The sequence below is a fragment of the Myxocyprinus asiaticus genome, chromosome 16 (assembly GCF_019703515.2).
Source record: "Myxocyprinus asiaticus isolate MX2 ecotype Aquarium Trade chromosome 16, UBuf_Myxa_2, whole genome shotgun sequence".
Lineage (NCBI taxonomy): Eukaryota > Metazoa > Chordata > Actinopteri > Cypriniformes > Catostomidae > Myxocyprinus > Myxocyprinus asiaticus.
In genome coordinates this window covers 36,485,953-36,499,877 of record NC_059359.1, presented here as the reverse complement: position 1 = coordinate 36,499,877, position 13,925 = coordinate 36,485,953, and the positions used below count along the sequence as shown (strand labels likewise).

At 35.4% G+C, this 13,925-nt stretch overlaps 1 protein-coding gene across 1 annotated transcript in view; it reads right to left on the bottom strand.

The window, feature by feature from the left end:
- dnah5 (dynein, axonemal, heavy chain 5) overlaps positions 1-13,925 on the bottom strand; it is a 234,836-nt gene that overhangs the window by 209,769 nt on the left and 11,142 nt on the right. Inside the window, exons 2-7 of the mRNA XM_051720100.1 lie at positions 3,514-3,648; positions 3,277-3,361; positions 2,208-2,347; positions 1,031-1,249; positions 388-525; positions 43-219 (exon numbers count right to left, since the gene is read on the bottom strand). Coding sequence (XP_051576060.1) covers positions 43-219; positions 388-525; positions 1,031-1,249; positions 2,208-2,347; positions 3,277-3,361; positions 3,514-3,648 — 894 coding nt within the window. The remainder of the gene's footprint in view (positions 1-42; positions 220-387; positions 526-1,030; positions 1,250-2,207; positions 2,348-3,276; positions 3,362-3,513; positions 3,649-13,925) is intronic.

Here is a 13,925-nt window from a genome sequence, read left to right as displayed (position 1 = left end):
CTCAAGACATGTCAGCTACCAAAATACAGAAAATCAGCCCACCTTAATAAGTTTGGATTTCGCTACTAAGAGAACCCCCAGCACTGCTTTCACTTCAGGACTCTTCAACTGGTCTAGCAGGTAGTTAAAACGGGACATGCGTTTCTTCCAATGGTCAAGCTCTGCACGGGGGCCAAGGTCATCTGCTTCTTTCCTCAGCTGATCACTCTCCGCAAGGACCTTTAGAGCATTGTTGTACAGTGAATATTACATGCTAGAGATCTAACTTTAAACAAATTTTAGAAAGATCTAATGTTTCGGGTACGGCAGTTTAACTTTAACCCATAATCAACTATATGTAACAAAAGGCAAGTTTATTAGATTCTACAACAAAGTTTCTGATCGAACCTGTTCGATTTGTTTGATCCAGGTTTTCATGCAGGCTTCGATCTTTTCCAGAGCTTCTGAGCTGTTGGCCACAGCTGTGAAATCTGAAGGACCTTTCAGCGTCTTTAAGTCGAATGCGTCACACTCTTTCAGGTTCACCTGAGATATTGAACAGTTTGTCATCGATTTTTGAAAAACTTTTGAAAAAGAAATATTGAGTGTTCAATGCAAGTTCTGAGTGTTTAATACAAGCTGTATTGACAGCATTTGTGGCATAATGTTTACTGCCACAGAAAATTATTTAAACACATATAGCAACTTGCTGTTGATAGAGCTTCACCTAAAGAAAGAAGAAAGAAGTATCTGTTGAAAAATTGTCTTCAAGAAAGAAAAAAGAAAGAATAGAGCTTCACCCAGAACAACCCACCCATAGACAATTTAAGATCTTATGAATCCTGAAGAAAAAGACAAAAAGATCCATATGGCTTTCAAGTTGAGAAAAAAAATAGCTTTGAATTTTCAATATTTCATCTACCACTATCAAATTAATCTTTGAGAGGACACTAGATCAATATAAAACTAGAGTTGGGTGTGTGAGTGTGTTTATGTGTTATTGTAAAAGTATGCCTCTCTCTCTCTTTGTGCTTTTGTTTTTATGTGAGACCTTCTCCTGCAGGCTCTGCTGTGCTCCAGCTAACACAGAGACAAAACTCTCTAGAGAGTTAATGAAGTCTTGTTTGACAGTCTGGGCCTGCGGGCTGGCCAGCTCCCCCCAGCCGTGGTTCATCTTTCTCAGAGTGGGAATGAAGATCTCGGATAGCAGCTGCTCCACACTCTTCAGCAGACCACCACCAGTAGTGTCCAACATGTTAAAGTTCACATCCTATGAGAGCAAACAGAGAGGACTGGATACATTTGTACACAAGATAAAGAGTCTTGTGTTGTGGTTTTGATGATAAACAACATATTTTATAACAATCAATGCTCTAATTGAGTGAGAGATGCACATGATATATAAATGCATATGTTTGGGGTAAGATATGTCAGTGGCCCAATAATAGTGATAGTAAGCGTTGCCTCTAAATGCAGGAAACACTAGTACAAATATTATTAACACTACAAATTATTGAAAATCGTTTCACTACATTCAAATATTCTGAATTTTAAACATTTAATTTTTTGGCTGGTTTATGAAAATGTGAATAATGTTAAGCAAAACAAGACTTTGGAATGGGATTGTTCATCAGTAAATAGCTTTTTCTTATGTATGTTCATATTTTATTTAGCAAATCATTCACATTTTCCCCAATGATTCAATTTACTATTGACATGACACAGCATACCCCTAACATGTTCCAAACTAGTATGACTTTCTTTCTTCCATTATACACAATAGAAGATGTTGGGCAGCAAGTTAGCCTCAGTCACCATTTAATTTCACCATTTATTTATTTATTTTATATATATATATATATATATATATATATATATATATATATATATATATATATATATATATATATATACACACACACACACACACACACACACACACACACACACACACACACACACAATGAAAGTAAATGGTGACTGAGGCTAACATTCAACCTTCTTTTGTGTTCCACAGAACAAAAGTAAGTCACACAGCTTTGGAACAACATGAGAGTGAGTAAATGATAACAGAATTTTCCTTTTTGGGTGAACTGTCCCTTTAAGCAATAATTATGTACAGAAAGAATAGCAATTATCTTGATATTGACATGGTCAACAGATAGAGAGATTTTTGAGGAGACTCCTTAGGGGAAGCATTTCATAAATTTTCTCTGGTTTCTGTTTACCCTGTGGATGTTCTCTGATGTGATAGGCTTGGAGGTGTCTGCCCGTGTAAAAAACACACAAATGCCAGTCAGGGCCACATCTGTGCCCTCCGTCACGAACACTTTGGCTTTTTTACTGCGACTCATTGTGGAGGAAGCAGCTATCAAACAAAGACAGAAAAACATATCATGTTCAACCAATCACATATGTTGATGAAACCCTTCAAATTCAAACTACTAAATTTTACTAAGTACTATATCAAACAACTACTATTTAAAATGTATAGTTTGATTTTAAATTTTACTATCAGTGCAGTATGATGATGACTTGGTTTGTTTTATTGTCTTCTTTATATTGGGTTACTGTATTAGTTTGTATTTTAATTTAATGTACTGTTATTTCTGTCCTTGGTATTTATTTATTATGCCTTAATTTCCATCTGGGGATGAATAAAGTAGTATTGCATTGTATCGTATAGTATCGTATAATTTACAATAATTTTTGTTACTGTAAATAAAAAGTTAACAATAATGGCATATTAATTCAATTGTAAAGTATTTATACATCATGGTAGTATTTGTTGAACTGTTGTCTTTAAAGAAAGAAAGAAAGAAAGAAAGAAAAAGAAAGAAAGAAAGAAAGAAGTATTTGTTGAAAGATTGTCTTCAACAAAGAAAAAAGAAAGAACAAGAAAGAAAAGGAAAGAAAGAAGTATTTGTGGACTGATGTCTTCAAGAAAGAAAAAAGAAAGAAAGAAAGAAAGAAAGAAAGAATAGAAAAAGAAAGATGTATTTTTAACTGTTGTCTTCAAGAAAGAAAGAAAAAGGAAGAAAAAATAGGTATTTGTTGAACTGTTGTCTTCAACAAAGAAAGAAGAAAGAATGAACAAATGAACGAATGAACAAATGAACGAACGAATGAACTAAATAAAGAAGTATTTGTTGAAACACTTTCTTCAAGAAAGAAAAAATTAAAAAAGAAAAAAGAAAGATGCATTTTTTTAACTGCTGTCTTCAAGAAAGAAAGAAAGAAAGAAAGTAATTTGACCCAGACATGTTTTCTTGAGATCCACTCATAGGCTTTACTAACCTGCTTCCACAGGCTCTGTATCTTGGTAATACAAAATAAGGTGAGGAAAGCCATCAGCTGCAAAGAACTGCTCCATCCGCTCAATCTTAAAGATCAGACACAATATTGTATCAAATTATACTCCCATACTTTAATCTCTGTGCTAAGTAATGCTTGTAATGCATGACTCATGACTACAGAAAATGTGAAGATGTTCTTAAAAATCTAATTAAATTGTGTTTGTGGAATGCTGTTAACCTGTGTGCCCTCCAGTATGGCATCCTCCACTTCAGCTTTCTCCAGACCCACACAAGAGGATACAATGCTGAGAACATAGTCATGCCTGTTGTCCAGCTGCGCTCTCTTGGCCTCACGCTCTTCCTTCAGCTTGTGCTATGTGATAAGAAAATGAGGTGATAGATGAGGATCAGAGAGTTTTCTCTAGTTTATTTTAGTAACTTATGAATAATAACAAATAGGATATATGGTAGGGTGAAGGGTGATTCTTCAATCAGGGGCACTTTTGACTACTTGAAATATGAAAAATTAAACGTCTTGAAACTATGTTTTAAAAATTAATAGTTCAAATGTTTATTACATAGAATGAGGATCTTATCATGGCCTTGATCAACCTTCAAGTGGATTTTGGTAATAATGTGTGGTGGCTTTTAGATTGTGGGTGTGATTGTAATGATGTGTTATGGTAATAACCTTTTTTTTTTTTTTTTTTTTGTGTAAAGAATTTTGATAACACTAGATAGCTTGCAGTAGATTTTAAATTAAACTTTAAACTAGGTAGCACACAATAGAGGCATTATGGAACATTTCACATTTCAACAGTCTTGAAAATGTGTCATTTAAAAAGTAAATAAAGAGACAATAATAAAAAAAAAGGAAATAATCCTAGGGGACAGGAAAGTTCCTCTAATTTAAAAATCACCCAGTAATAATGTAAATATTAATTAAGATAGATAGATATTTTAGAAAATCATCAGCTGTTGAGCATGCTAATCAAAACCTCCTTGCTAAACCATTTTTTTTTTTTAACATACATCAACACAGAGGAATGTTGCATTGCTCTACTTAAGTAAATTTCTCCATTTTATCTCCACTGAATCACTTTGATTCTGAAAAACAACTGAGAGATAAGTTATTTTATACTTACACGAAACGAACGTGTTTACTTACATAGTATTTTGATTATAAGCCCTGAAAAAGATTACACCTAAAACATGCTCCTCTTCTTTGCATTATTAAACAATTTGTATCGTTTAATGGAGCAACTGCAAAAATACCAAAGAACATAACTCAAGTAAGCAAGCAAAGCAGCATCAGGACACGGAGACCATACATACTTTTAAAGCAGTGATCTGACTGTTTGAGATTATTGATGACTGCAGTTCTGCCTTAGATCTCACAGACTTCTGTTCACTCATATTATACTGATCACACATACAAATTAAAAAGTCTCTTGTCAAAAAAAACCAGATCAGTGTATTGCCAGAATATCCTTTTGTCTTATCTTCATCCGAGTGGACAGAAGGAGTATACAGTAAATCCAAACCCAATGGTAATGTGCCAAACCTCCAAGTGCTGAAAAAGTGCTTTGATTAGGCTGTTGTAGAGGACAGATCTTGTAGTCTAGTCTGGACTGTCCAAATCATTTGTCCAAATGACCATCTGATACGACGGAGACCATCTGTCTCCGTCGTATCCTCACTTTTCTCCTGACAGTAAAAGGTTAAATGTTTTAGGGCCCCCGTACAGAATAAAAGAAAGTGGACTGAACAAATTGACAGAGCAGACTGGGCCCCTCGTCGAAGCAATGATAGTAAAAGTTGCTTAGCTGGGGTGCTAGGTAACACTGTAAAAAAACAAAAATGAGCCAATAAACCAAGCAACATTTTGTGGGCCGTATACTGATGCTCAAGAAACATGTTCTTATTTTGTTTATGTGCTTAAAGTCTCCATTCCTTAAACAATCTTTTACTGTGCTGATACAACAGAGATTTCAAATGTTTTCTTTCGGTATTTAGTTTCTTCACAACAATACCTCTCGAAGTATGAACCCCAACATTGTTTTCACATCAAATGGAACATCATGAGACTGGTTAAACCAGTACATCTAATTAAATATATGTGACCATGGAAACATTTTTGCAAACCAACATTATGTGTTTCATTACATGTTTGGCTGCAGTTTCCCAGTCAAAAATGAAATTATGTTTTTATGGTGAATATTAGATGGATGCTTTAATGAGTAAAATGTACCTCTCTAACCTAAAACTTTAACCTAAACCTAATCAATAGTGTTCAAAATGATCAATGAGAGTTGAACAAAACAGACATCCTTACCCTAAACCAACACCTAAACCTAACCAATAGTGTTAAAAAAGATCAGTGAGAGTGTAACAGGGTTAAAAATGGGAAAGGAGGAGGTGGGAACTAGCTGAACAGTCAAAGTAATATTTTAATTTAAACTTAAACAAAAAGACACAAAACATAAATGCACACACGGCAGCTGCGTGTGACTCTCTCTCTCCCGAACTGCCACATCCCGCTGTACTTAACCCTCTACTTGGCTGATTAGCCGGATTGGGGGCCGGGCGTGCGTAGTCACGGCCCGGCCCCGCCCTCCTCCTCGTCACAGAGAGGTAAAAAAAAAAAAAACAACCATAATTTCCCTAAACCAACACCTAAACCTAAACAATAGTGTTCAAAAAGATAAATGAGAGGTGAACAAAACAGACATCCATACCCTAAACCAACACCTAAACCTAACCAATAGTGTTTAAATAGATAACTGAGAAGTAAACAAAACAGACATAATTTCCCTAAACCAACACCTAAACCTAATCAATAGTGTTCAAAACATAAATGAGAGGTGAACAAAACAGACATCCATACCCTAAACCAACACCTAAACCTAATCAATAGTGTTCAAAACATAAATAAGAGGAGAACAAAACAGACATCCATACCCTAAACCAACACCTAAACCTAATCAATATTGTTAAAAAAGATAAATGAGAGGTAAACAAAACAGACACAATTTCCCTAAACCTAACCGATAGTGTTCAAAAAGCAAATTTGACATTTCAAGCAACCATGTCATTTCGTGTCGCTTCTATGGCACTTTCACCTCATCTTTCAATTTCGTTTTAAGCGTCTTTGGCTGGGCTCGAGGCTCAGTCTTCAAGTCCAAAGTCCAACACTCTTTCAGGTGAGCTACTTTGGAGTTAATCACATTGGAATAAGTGTGTAAACGTAGGTGGGTCTGTAATACAAGCGTTAAAACTGATAGTTTTTCAAATGATGTGTTACAGTAAAAGTGTTTCGATTTCAAAGCATAGCAGTGTGTGAGTAATAGAGCAAATTTCTAAAGCCTTAAACAGCCATAGTACCCATGGTTTGTGTGAAAGTGAATTAAACACAGAGTTGTTGTAGAGCCTTTAGTGTTAATTTCCCCAAGAGACTGCAGCAAAACATAGAAAGTGGCACATAAAACTTGTTTTGCAAAAATGAGACTAGGTTGTCCATTTCATACAGAAACCCAAGAAATTAGGGGCAAGATCCTACATCACATTGCTTCCAAATGGTCATGTACCCTGAAATCAACCCCATACTCATGAATTACTGACACACTCCGTCTCCTATCTCCCGAATTTTTGCATCAATTCAAACTAGTTCACCTTTCCCTGAGGCACTATCAACAACGTGTCGCAAAAACAATCTTCAAGACACAGGTTCTGGTCCCACGGAAACAAGGAAGAATTCACATTTACATGAACAATGGTGAGTATGTATGCCCCAAAGTGTTAATAAAGAGAATGATACAACCAGAATAACTACATTACAAAAAAACATTATTTACCCATTGCCGAAATGCCCCTAACATGTTTCCCATCATACTGTCTCTTAGTTGGGAGAAGTTTGGATGTTCCTTTTTATTTCAATGCAGAATTTAAACAGCATTTATAGCATTTATAAAGTGTATTTAGCTGAGCACTTAATTGGCACCAATCAAACTGGTACCAGAAGGATTTGGATGAGAAGAATGAGTCACCTCTGGCACTGAAATGTAGACTCTAAGCTGACCACACTTTGAATTAACCCACATTACTGATTAAACAGAGAGAACACAAAGTGATATTTGAAGGCCGTAACCACTATAGAAATAAAGGGGGCATGTTGCACTAATTCAGATTAGTGAGGTTTTCCATTTGACCAAACAGTTTTCCTAAACTTTTACATTTGGTCCCCAAAATATTCTATATTCAATCAGTCAACAAAATCCCTTTCAAAATGAATATACAGTGCTGTATGTAAATGAAAGAAATGTTACGACATTAAAATGAAGAAGAAAAAACAAATTAAGATTATGTACTATTTCTAGGTCACTAATCATATTAGACTGTCAGATTTCCTTGTTTCCATTGAACACAAGATGTACAAGATGGAATATTTTCAAATCATGCTGGAACAGACTGATCTCACTGAATTAGGAAACAGGTTGACATTTCTTGAGCTTAACTCGGTTTGTACTTATTGAAATTCAAGTGGGCGAAGCAGGAATTGTTGTTGAACGTTTAGGCTTGTGTGAGCTTCAATTTCAAGATGAAATGCCCACAGAGTAGCGCTAAAAGCGAGTTGTTAAACGAGTTGTGTTTAGTTGTAAATGACACAGTTTAGTGAAGATGAATGCATATTTTACAAACTCTTCATGGGCATGGAGAATATCTTTATTTAATATTTGTTGTAAAATGTAAAATGATTTAATAAATGGTGCTATTCTTGGATTAAAGCATGGGCTATAGATAACAGTAGCATTGAAAACAAGTTCATCACAAGTTTGTAGAGTTCCTTTTTTAATTATATCCATTAACATTCAAATCAATAATAATCAAATCAAACTCTGAACGAGCCAGCACCGAGACGCGTTTGGTGGAAATAAATTCATCAGACACGTCCTCAAACTTGTGAAGAAGACTGTCTCTACTGGATTTTATCTTAACTTCCAAAACTTTTCAAGTCATCACTGCATGACATTGTCGGTGTGGACCGCTGGCATATCTGATTCAAGCGGTCCAGACATTTCTGTTTTATTTTGCTTCGAAAATTATTTTTAGAAGTGAAAAAAAAAACGTAGCCTGCACATGGGGAAATTGTTGCTATATTAATTTAAATGTCTAAAATACAAAGCACTTTTGAAATATTTATGAAAATTTCTGGGTTATAATTTGCCTAGGTTGAAGTTAAATAGTTATGTAATTGTATGCAGCCTGTTTGATGTTTGTAAAGGTATGTGACACTTTAGTATCATATTTACATTTATTTATTGTCGTAAACCAAAGCTACATTTAGTGCATCTTAAATGCATTTTATCATATAATTCTATAATTCTAGTTGTTCTCTGCAACAAATTGATTACTTAAAGGTTCAGTATGTAAGATTCAGAAACCCTTGTTATTAATGACACCTGTGGCCATTAAGTGAACTGCAGCCAGTTACCTGTTGCTCGTGCTCGTGCACACACTCCATAGGGACACGAGCGAGCGAGCGTCGGCCAAAACAATGAAGTAACGTACAAAGAGACTGAACATGATCCACCGGCATCATGCTGACAGATGAGGTAGCATAATTAAAATTACACAGTTATGATCATTTTACTACAAACTTTGAGACTAAAACTACTTATCAGCTAACATAGCACACTGATACACACATACAGCTACATACTACCGAACTATACCAGACAGTTTACTGTTGCACTGCACTGTTATGTTGCACTATTGTACATTTTGTATGTCATATGTTGTACTACGATCAAGAAACCAGCGTATTTGCTTACATTTATCCTGTATACCTGACTTTTAGTATAATTTTCAAAATCAAAAATAGTACTCAAATCAAAAATTATTTTAAAGTTACGAAGCAAGGTAGCTTGCAATTCGTCAACGTTAGCAGGCAAGATCAAGTTAGCTACAATTACACAGATGAATCCTTATGGCACTATATTTCACATGCTTTGCAGTTATGTAAGCTTACCTGTCCAATAACAAGAACGCCAATTCAGGGTCGGTTCTGATCCCCAAATCTGAACGAAGGTCCCGCCAGGAATCAAATGCCCTTCCGATGTTCACTCTAGTTTTCACTCGACCACGATCACGTTCCCGCTTAGCCAGACGGGATTCAGTAGAAGGCTCTCGGGAGCACGCATAAACGTCACAACCTTTGGATTTTCCCAGCAAAACCAAACCGCTCCCTTCGCATGAAAATCAGTCTAAAGGCTTTAATAGGCAATATAGTCTGGGAAGAGCTCATTTTTTTAAGTTGCGTTACACGCCGTTCACACATTGACAAAAAAAAAAAAAAAGGCGAATAATACATGAAAATTGTTACATACTGCACCTTTAAAGCTTAAATTCTTAAAAAGAACATAAGCTTCAAACGGCCCCATTCATGATTCTTTTGTTTCACTTCTAACACGTCTCTCCTTTGTGGGAGTCAGCTAGAAATTGGGGGAGGGAAGGATTATATTTTTTCAAGGTAGGCCTAAATGTTATAAAGAAAGTGATCAGATAACATTACGCGTATATCTTCATATAGCTTAAAAATTCACATTCAAATTGAAAGACATAAAAACGTTAAAAAAAAATTAAAGGTACATGCTCAAGTTTATTATTACACCTACGTACATTACAAGTGTAGGTGTGATATTACGGAACGTTTATCTGAACGTTTCTGATGCATATACCTAATTTTACATTAACAATGGAATAGGGTACCATATAAATTTAAATGCACAATTTAACTGCAAGTATTCAGCATTACTGTCTATAATGTCAATATTATGTTACCAAATAATTTTTAAATAAACCACCTTTTTTGCTGGAATAAAACCAGTTAAATTGGCTGTTACACATTAAGCTCTGGGGTTTTAGGCCACAGTGTATGTGTGAAATTCAGACTTGGCTATATCCGCCATGTGCTGTCAAATAGCCTACTGTACATGTAAACAATATCTCATGCCATTTTTTTATGCCCTACCACAAATGGTGTATTTAAATTTCAAACAGCATATGTGGTATAAGAAAGGGAAGACTCTCTTTCTCTTCAAACAACAGTAAAGAACTGCCAAGTAACGGTAATAGAAATAATACTAACAATATCCAATATACAATATAAAGTAAAATAAACATTTGACACAACATTAATGAACATAAATAAATGATCTTTGCCCACTGCCAAATCTATGCCCACTGTCAAACACAAGTCAATTAGACCCTTGTGGTCGTAGATGTGTGAGACAGAGTCCTGAAAATGATAGAAATTCAGTTTTTATCCAAATGTCTTGAAGTTCGCAAAGAGTAGGGGAGAGCAGGTCACACACTAACGCGGGGCTACTCACATGGTTCAAATGTTTCCACACAAACTGGTTAGACGAAACTTTATTTGTTTATCCTTCTTGTTGCCATTACAAAACCGTGTAGAGAAAAAAATTGCCGCAAAATTAAACAACTTTTCAAGATATGGCCAACATTTTGAACATGGTTCAAAAGCAAAAGTAAAAAAAAAAATTGAAAGTTTATTTTCATCTCTGTTTTTAGTGTTTATTTAAAACGATGTAAACTCAAAATCTGTTCCATGCAGTCAGATATGTAATTTACATAATTCCTCTTTAAGCGTGCATGCGTGCGTGTTTGTCATCAATCCATGCATTATTTTGGCCAATCCTATGGCTTTGTTGTGTATTTATTGTCAAGTGACAAAATTATTGCTATATTATATATGACAAAGTTAATAAATGGCTTTAATTGACATTATATTTTAGTTTAACTTCAGTTTATCTACAGTATATATTTTAATTAGATCAGAGAACATTGATAAAAGGGGATTTTTTAATTTATAAAATGATTTCATTAAAATTACATTCTTTATTTTATAATGCAAATAGCTCCATATGTCATATGTCATGTTACAATGTGCCCCTCACCTGTTGTAACATTTCACTTTCCTTCTTTCCAGGCAGATGGCAAAAAAAGTATATGCTGTATTCATGAAACAAGACCACATATTTGTACCAGACATGTGTAAAATTAATGTGAAAAAAAAAATAAATAAAAAATACTTTGAACCCCAAGTACATTTACACAAACTTAAGGAAACCATTTTTTTTTTCCCCATGGCATTTTTCCCCCTTCATTCAAAAGTGGCACCTTATGGGAAATATCTGAAAAAATATTTGATATTTTGAATAGACCTTTGTGTAATAGACTAAAATAATGACCAACAAGAACCAAATGTCTCTCACTCCACTTGTTTTTTTATTTATTTATTTTTTGCAGTAGATCGTGTTTGTGACATGGTAAGAAATATTTTTATGTTAAGCCAGCCATTTTCTTCGAAAAAAAAACAACAAAAAAAAAACACAGAAACTTCACGCTTTGCATTTAATTGGGTCATCCATTCGTTTGTAGTCAGTTTTTTTATATTTCAACAATGGCCACTGATGTTACGTTTTTTTTTCTTCTTCTTTTTAACGGTTTTCTATGGAAAAATCTTGACGCAATACTATGCGCTTTGTGTTTAGATTATGAGATCTTGACGTTTTGAAGTAGTGAATAAGACAAAGGAAAGTGTGATAAAATGTGTTTTCTTCCTGGTCATTGTTTTGAGTAGCAATAAAGCCACGTTAAGCGTTTTAGAATGTCCTTTGAACTCCATAAACCAGAACATAATAAAACCGAGCACTGTGTAATGCGCGTATTTATGCATCAATATAATCTGAATGTGCATACCAAATAAAATAGCTTTTTGTAACTGAATCATTAGTGGTTTATCGGCATGTGCACAGTATACACACACAATTAAAATGGTTTGTCCACGTTTGACGTGCTTTGCCGCTGCCTGCTGCATTACGGTTGTGAGAGATATTCACAGATCCCCTCCAAGCACAAGCCGTGCATCGCTTCGGTGCGAGAAAGGACCGGTGAAAAATTATTATAGCCTATCAAAATAGTATATATCAAAATGAAACATGCGACACTTTCATACATTAATACTCATAGTCAGTGATATGAAGTCACCAATAGTTTATGGCCATTGCTGATCAGTATTGCTTGCTGTGCATTTTTTTTAAACTGGGTAATGTTGTCCCATGTGAGAAATTAACTCACTGATTAAACCATTGGCAATCAGTTTTGGTTCAAAGAATGAAACACAACTGCCCTCTACTGATCATGTCTCTCCTGTACCACCTAATGTTGCGTCATACCGTGTGATGTCACAGGATCTGTTTCCCTTTGACATGCATTCTAAAAGGCTGCATCTGAACACTGTTAAAGGTGCACTCAGCGATTCCTGAGAAACACTGTTGATATTCGACCTCAACTGCCAAAACAAACACACCCCTCCCTTCAGTGCTCATTTGGAAGCTCCGCCCTCCAAATTCATGCACACAAATTCATTCCTTTTACCTCTCGGAGGTCTCTCCACCGCTGAAAAGCCTCGCCGATATTGATTCATTTTTAGTTTATATTCCTCTGACCTTTTTCTCTTGGCCTGTTTCTCAGCCATTTGTCCTCCTTGGAGTTTAGAAAGTTCGCATCAGCCAGATTTGCCGTCGCTCTTCTAATGAATTTCCCTCTCGCTCTGCCCCCACCCCCCATCCTGTGCACGCGCAAGAACAACCCCCTGTTGCTGATTGGCTGGAGTAGTGTTGTGTGGATCGGTCTGATCCACTTTGTTTTTGTCCCATTTACAGAGCCAGGGCTGTGTACAAATACTAGATTTTTTTTCAGCCCACCCACAGAACAAACAGCTAGCAGACTGTGAGGAGATATTTGCAGAATTTGACAAAAAGTGTATTAGATTAGAATTACTGAGTGCACCTTTAACCTTCCCTCTAACCCTAACCCAACCCTTACCCTGAAACCTAACTCTAAACCCTAACATCAACCCTACCCCTACTCCTACACCTTACCGTACCTCAACTTCAGTAGCAGCAAATGTGAATCTTGAAACAACATGTAGTTAGACAGTAAATACATTGTAATGTATGTATTTTAATGTTAGTACATAGTAGTTAAAGACACCTAGTACAAAGTGTGATCCACCTTTACTATTTGAACCCTTTAAGCTCAGATGGGCCCGAATAGGCCAGCGAGAGAAAACAAACAGGCAAAATACTGATAACTAGTCTTGACCAACACAAAATAGGTATTGTTTGAAAGCTTAGAAGCTCTACTTTACAATGCATGCAGGCATTATGATTGAAACTGAACAAGTGCTTTGAAATGTGAAGACAAACAGAAGTGTTCCGTTTTGATAATTTATCAAAACAAAATGTGCACTGTACATAGTATTTCAATCAGTAAAAACATCAATCTTATCAAATAGCCATGTGTCATATGTTGTTGGAAAGCTCTCAAAGAGTAGAATACAACCAACCTATTTGTTTTACTCACAGACAAAATTATAGCGAGTAATAGCTAAGTATATGTCTTTGACAATTATGTTGGTGTTGCTTATATGCTACATTTTCACTTTTAACTCCACAAAAAATAAACGGAACATAAAATATCACATACCATTACTTAGGAGGTGATTATCTTTCAAATGAGCCCACAAAAGGTAATCGGATGCATAGATCATTAGATAATCCACGC